Source organism: Leptonychotes weddellii, chromosome 10 (genome assembly GCF_054177405.1).
Source record: "Leptonychotes weddellii isolate Sample4059 chromosome 10, ASM5417740v2, whole genome shotgun sequence".
NCBI classification, from domain to species: domain Eukaryota; kingdom Metazoa; phylum Chordata; class Mammalia; order Carnivora; family Phocidae; genus Leptonychotes; species Leptonychotes weddellii.
The window spans coordinates 40,471,720-40,478,968 of NC_138378.1; the positions used below are offsets into that span (position 1 = coordinate 40,471,720).

Consider the following 7,249-nt stretch of genomic DNA (forward strand, 5'->3'; position numbering starts at 1 on the left):
CCACTTCTTTATCCATTCATCTGTCGATGGACATCTTGGCTCTTTCCACAGTTTGGCTATTGTGGACATTGCTGCTATAAACATCGGGGTGCACATACCCCTTCGGATCCCTACTTTTGTATCTTTGGGGTAAATACCCAGTAGCAGCATAGCCATTTTTAACTAAGTCTTCAACAAGTGGAGTTGGCTCCACTTGACCTGCTTCCATTTATGTTTAAGAAAATAACTATACGTATGTACTGTGTACAATTTGATATAAAAACCTTATATTAGAACAGCCCTTTTATGTGGCTTTAGCAGACTTTGTCCTAATAAATATTGGTGATATTTGGCATAGAGCAGGATGTATGAGATTTGATAGGTACCAAAGTGCTTCAGACTTAAGTAATACGATTTCCAACTGGACTAGCAGAGAGGGCATTTTAAAGCTCTTTGTATCTTTTTTGGTGTTCCTGACATCATACGATGTCTATCAGCAAGGTTGGGCATTGGTGGAAATATATGAACCTTCAGAAATTCAATATAAAAATATACAGGTATATGTCTTTTCCTGGAAAGTGTGTCTGTGGCTTTTGACTGATTGCCAAAGGAGGAGTTCATAGCACAAAACAGACAGTAGAAAAGGAATACATCAGTATTTGTTACTAAAACTGAGCAGTTGAAGGTGATGCTTTTTATTTTATAAGCTTTGATGTTTGCCCTTTATGTTGCAAATGTCCCTCATTTACCCAGCAAACATTTATTAAGTGTTTATCATGTGCCAGATAGTATTCTGAGTGTCACTGATATAACAGAAAAACAAAAAAGCAAACAAAAATTCCTGACCTCATGAAGCTTAATTTCTTCCAGAAATGGACAATAAGCACAAAAGCTAAGTAAACTGTGTACTGTGTTAGAGAGTGATGAGTGCTGGGAAGAAAATTAAAGCAGGTGAGGAAATACTGGGAACGTGGAGATGGGGTTGTTGCGGTTCTAGAAAAGGTGATTAGAGAAGGCCTCGCCAACAGATGACTTTGAATAAAGACCTGGAGAATGTGAAGAAGTAAACTATGCAGGTGTTTGCAAGAAGAGCATCTCAGGCAGAGGGAATAGCCAGTGCAGAGGCTCTAGGGTATGTACCCAGGATGTTGACTATATAGAGGCAAAGATAGAAGACAAGAGCCCAGTTAGGAAGCTCTTTTGCAGCAGTCCAAGGGAGCGAGCATGGTGGCAGTGAAGATGATAAGAGGTAGTTGGATTTTAAATGTTTTGTTGAACCACTGGATTGGCTAATGATTCAATGCTAGGTTGAGAGAAGGAAAAGTATCAAGAATGACTCCAAGGCATTTTATCTGAGCAGTTGAAAAATGGTCTGAGCAACTGATGAAGAAGACTGGGAGGTGCAGAGATGGGGGTGGGGATTCCGTTTTGGGCATGTTAAGTTTGAGACACCCAGTTGGAGATGTTGAATGGGGAGAGGTCCTGGTTGGAGACTAATCACCATATAGATGGTGTTTAAAGCCATGAGATTAGATGATTACTCTCATAAGAGTAGAGAAGTCCAAGTATTAGGCACAGAGGAACACTAACATTGAGAGGCTGGGGAGTCATGGAGCGAAGGCATGCAGCAAGAGTGAAAAAAGAGAACCAGGGGAGTGTAGTGGCTTGGAAGCCAAGTGAAGAGCATGATTCAAGACCAAAGAGTCATGGTCAGATAAGGACTGAAAACTAATGGCTTTCACTGTCTGCAGCTCATTGGTACCCTAGATAAGAAACATTTAAATTAAAGCTAGAGAGGAAGGCTTGATTAAAGAAATTGGTGGATTTCATATCTTAGGAGGTTTTAATGTAGCTCTTCACTGTATATCCAACATTTAGCTTCTCTTCTGGCAGAAAGCATAAATTTTAGATCTTATTAAGGGTGTTATTTTGCAGTTGGCATTACTGACCTGGAAGGGATAGAAGTGCTGCTAGTCAGGTGGCAGGCAGTATAGTACCTACTGGCCCCTGTTTTGGGCTATTGTAAGACCTTAGTTGTTCCAGTGCCTTGATACTCACAGAATCTTGGGCATGGAAGGAGTGCTTTCTGGGACCAGGAGGCCTCTATTTTTTTGTTTGTTTGTTTGTTTTAAATTTTCTTTCTTTTTAAGATTTTTATTTGAGAGAAAGAATGAGAGAGAGAGAGAGAGAGCACGAGAGGGAGTAGGGTCAGAGGGAAAAGCAGACTCCTCACTGAGCAGGGAGCCTGATGTGGGACTTGATCCCAGGACTCCAGGATCATGACCCTAGCCGAAGGCAGTTGCTTAACCAACTGAGCCACCCAGGCGACCCTGGGACCAGGGGGGCCTTTGAATGGCCAGTTAGAAACAAGATCAGTCCCAAATCTGTTTAATTGAAATCGTGACTACATTTTGAAAATGAGTGGAGGGGAAGAATCAATGCAGACTGGACCCTTTCCTGTGAATTAAGTTGGCTCAGAATGAGCAGTGCAAACATCTGAATTTCCTTCCTTTCTTTCATGAGATTGACTTTTTGGAACCTGGCGGCGGTGGGGAGGCGGGAGGGAGGTAGTGTTTGCACAGAGCCCCACTTTTCTCTTTACCCACTTTTGCCGTACATGCTACAGAATTAGGAACTGTCGTTTTTAGGTAACAGAAGTTCATTATTAAATTGTCTTGTTAATATTTTTAAATGGCCATCTTGGTTATTAACTGTATTCAGCTAAAACTTAAGAATTGTTTTCTTACTTGTATCTTCTCCATGTTGACAGCCTATTCGCTCCAGGGTAAAGCCAAGAGTCTTTGTCATGACTCTTGCATTCTTTCCTGAAATGATGTCAAAACTATCTGAAAATATTAAGAGGAACAATTAAATTATATCTAAACTCCATTTACAATGCTCTGTCCATCTAAAGTTCTGATAAACAGCACTTTGAACATATGGTCCATTGCCTAGTTTAATTATGTACCTAGGTTTCTGGGGTCTTCCTTTAAAACTTAAATTGTTTCCCAAATCATTCCTGGTAATGTTTAACTCTGACATTTTTGTGTAATTATTTGACAGAATATGTGGATTTTATACTTTTAGGACAGTTTTAGAAGACGACAGAAAGAAAAAAGAAAGAGAATGAAGGTGAGTTTTAATTAATTTCATAAGATTGGCAATAGCATAAGTTTACGATTTGGGAGAAAGATGTTTATTGCAGTAGTGTTATTCCTTATCAAGTAGGTGTTGGATAGGGCTGCCTTCTTGCCTGGAGAAAGAATGCTGGTGTCAAGTCTTTTCTAAACTCTTGAGTCTGGAAAGATGCACTTGATGGGCATGGGGTGCTTAGCTATTTGATTTTTTTTTTTGTGATAATCAGGTATTGTTTCTGTAATAAAAATAGTCAACCCTTTATATTCTCTTATAAGTTACTGCATTCTGTCTACATCTTTGTCAGATTAATCTTCCTGAAACTCTTGTTTCCCTGTTCGGAAATGACCAGCGACTTTATAGTCTGCTTAGAGCCCACTCTCTCTCAGACTGGCACGTGGTGTGTACTCTGATCTGGTCCGATTTTAGCTGCCTGTGCTGTCTTCTAAATGTACCACGTCCCTTCTGACTCAGAGTGTTGCCTACATTTGCTAGCTCCGAGTGGATTTCTGACTTCATGACTCCCTCATATCTTAGCTTTTCCCCTGGGGCCTCGGCCCTGGTCCAGGGATGAGCAGTCCTTTTCTTTGAACTCTGTTGCTTCTTACTTGTGATATTTGTTTTCTTACCTCATTGCATAATGCTCTATAGTTACTTCTTTGATTCTTGTTTTTCTTGTCTTTACTGGATTTTAAACTCATGGAATTTAGGGAGTGCCTTTTATTATTATATTTTATTAGAAGTGAGCAAGTTGGGGAACTTAGAAGGGAGAAAAGTAGAATTATTTATTGTTACAGGTAGGTTCAAAACCACTTAGATTGCGAGGGGAATATCTGCTTTCTACCTTATGTATTACTATTTTCTTTCAGTCAGTATCTGTGGAAAAAGTATGTTTTACCAGTCAGCCACAACTGTTACCTATTATAGCTATAATCATAGATATAATTAATTGGAAATAAAGAGTTAAATTCTAGCAAGGTGAAGGGTAAATAAAAGTGGGTTATCCTAAGTATAAATCAAACTCTTGACTAGTTTTTTAACCTTCATAGTTATATTATTTTTGTGTGCCTGAAATTGTTTCTTGAATGTTTTCTGAAATTGTCAGTAAACATAATGGAATAGCTTACTGAGTCTTGAATAGATTCTGTGTATCAGAACAGTGTATTATATGTACTTTTAGAATGGTTATTATTAAATACTACATAATATTGTTTACAGGGTGATTTAACATCAAATCAAATTGTGGACAGTCCTGTAAAGGCTAACAGAAATCCAGTTCCTCCTTTAATAAGTGCTTACAGTGAGGACTCTATTCCATTGCCTTCTTTTCTTCCTGTCATCTAACTGTATTGTGATTTAATTTTAATTTCTGCATTTGTTTCCATTTGTGTTAGAGAGATCAACCAGCTTTCTCTCCTGGTGGAATATTAACCCCTCATGCCTTGGGTTCAAGAAATTCACCGGGTTCTCAAGTAGCCAGTAATCCGAGACAAGCAGCCTATGAAATGAGGATGCAGAATAACTCTGTAAGTGACTTACTTTTACGTGACATTGAAAAGTGGTGACATCGGAGGTCTCTTGTGGCTGTGTGTGAATTTTGTTACTCAGCCTGGAGTTGTTTTGTTTTGTAGTTTTTCTCAATTTCTTTTCCCTTGAGATATTTTTAACTTTGTTGCATCCATGATTATCAATATGTAAATATCTAAATGATGGGAAAGAAAGGAAAATGCATGTAAATATAGCTAAGTGGCAGCAATGTTTCTGTAACGCAAATGGGCGCAGTGCTTCCCCTTTCCCCTAAAGGTACTGGGTGCTAGAAGCATGATGGGGACATCAGAGTATCTCATAGCTGGGGGTAAGGTGGGGTGGGTTTTCCCCTTTCTTTCCAGGAATCAGCTATGGGCATTTTATTATATATATTCCTCAGTCTGTCAAATACAGGTACTCCTCACTGCTTAAGTTCTTGCTGTCCAACTCAGGCATGGAATAGATCTGAATACATAATTTAAGGTAGCTCTCACTATGCAGATTCTGGTTGCTCTGCACTTAGAAACTCAGGAATTGAATGGATTTGCCACCTGATATCCCTCCTTGTTTGAACTTGGTGATCCAGACTGAAGAGGCAGATCATCTCAGCCAGCAAGGCTGTAGTCCGTCCAGTAGCTTCCTGTTGTAGTGGCAACACACCATGAGCCCAGAGTACATGGCAGGGCAGGGGCAGGGGTGAGGGAACAGACCATAAATTGATGTACAGCAAAGAATCAAAGCTATTGCTTATTTCAGGCTGGTAGGCATGAGAGTGTGTGTTATAGAGAGAGGAAATATGTTTTGTAAGGTTTGGTATCTAATGTAAATTTTTGTTTTGATACATTCAAGGAAATTGCATAAGTTTTGATAATTCATTATTCTAACGGTTACCCTATTGATGCTCAGATCCTTTATTGCAGGGCAATCCCGTATGTGGAATTTTTGCCATATCAGGAGATTTATATTCTGCAAATTCCCATCTCGAAGTTTTAGGACCTTAGCTATGGAATTTGAGAATTCATGAGAATTTGCATCTCCTGAGAGAAGCAGCCTGGCTTTCTGTTATGTTTTTTTCTTCTGTTTGATTTTTGTGTTCTTGTCTTACTCCTTACACGGTTAACAGTGGGATATGGAGGGCCAGTGAAGGGATGGCAATGAGATGCTTGAATAGAACAGAAAAGGCTGGTGTCCCTCATTAAGATTATAGTGACTGTCTTCCCCACAAAGTGGAACTGAGTGACTTGTTTGTCTAACACCATGTCCATGATAGAATACCTTTTCTTATTCCCAGGGAGGTAGGGAGGTTTAAACTTTGCCAGCTCTGATGGCTTTGAGAAGGATTCAGTGAGTCTCCACAGGACTGGACCCACTGTTGATTAATAATGTCTGCCATGGGAGTACAAATAGGGAGGTTGATGATTGATTAGGTTGCTTATTCGATCCTGTTTTAATTCCCCTTGACACAATTATTTCTGTTGGAGTCTTTGCATAGAGGGATTTTCATCTAGAATGTTATGAATTTAAGGAAATCACAAAGCCTAATTACCAGTTTATTTAGAGGGAGTCTTTAACGTTACAGATTTTTTTGCTGTTTGTTTGAGCTGTTCAGCATATTAGTGTCTAGTATTGAGTAGCGTCTACCTGATGGTCCACACTAATGCTTCTGTTTCCTCATAAATATGTGTTTTTAAATTTTGCGTTCTGGAATACTGTTTGACTATATCTGTGGCCATTTCATAAAATTTGATTGCAAAAAACTTTTTAAAAAGGAATTTGAATCAATTGGTGTGAATCTGGTATGGTCAGGAAAGACTTTGTTGGTAGAGAGCAGAAAAGAGCAGTAGATATTTAGTATTAAAAAATAAGCCACTTTTTGTTTTCCCTTGCAGGTATATTATTTTTGTTATCAGATATAGTTTGTATCTTGTTTTTCAATTTGGGAAAGTTTGCTTTTTACCCAACTTCTCTGTACTTAGACAGCTGATAAGAATATCATTCTCATAATTTAATCCATATGGATTTAATGTTGGTTTAAAAAATAATAGTGATGACTTACTGAAAGGTGAGCCACCATACGCCACGCCGTCATCTTGCTGTTGATTCTTTATACATATCATTTAATCCTCGCCGTAACCGACAAAGAGATAGAACATTATCCCCATTTTAAGTTGAGGCTGACAGAGGTTAAATAAATTGCCCAAGGCCAAACAACCAGTAAAGGTTGGACTTGGAATTTCAAACTCAGATCTGTCTAAAAGTACCCATCTCACTTTCAAGTACAACAAGCACATTCCTGAATTTTATAGTTTTGGTTTTTTTGAACAGTATTGGCCATAGAGTATCATGAATAAAATGGAAATTATACATTTTTTTAAAGAAAGTTATAAATTCTATGAGAAATACAGTTTTGCTTTGTTGTAACATTTTTTGGCCTATGGTGTGAACTACATTCATACTAAGGTTTTAGTTACAGTATTATTAAAATAGCCTGCTAAGCTCTCAATTTAAAAATAATTCAATTTAATCACAATATCTAATATGCTGTGAATAACAGAAGAAAAACTACCATGAAAACCTTTTTTGCCACTTGTGGTTTTTATCATGTAAC

The 7,249-nt window shown here is 38.3% G+C and overlaps 1 protein-coding gene across 1 annotated transcript in view; it reads left to right on the forward strand.

Annotated features, from left to right (window-relative positions):
* The first annotated feature begins 2,322 nt into the window (after positions 1–2,322).
* The window catches only part of XRN2 (5'-3' exoribonuclease 2), a 48,896-nt gene continuing 43,969 nt past the window's right edge, over positions 2,323–7,249 (forward strand). Inside the window, exons 1-2 of the mRNA XM_081833265.1 lie at positions 2,323–3,111; positions 4,509–4,640. Of these exons, the coding sequence (XP_081689391.1) occupies positions 3,106–3,111; positions 4,509–4,640 (138 nt within the window). The 5' untranslated portion in view covers positions 2,323–3,105. The remainder of the gene's footprint in view (positions 3,112–4,508; positions 4,641–7,249) is intronic.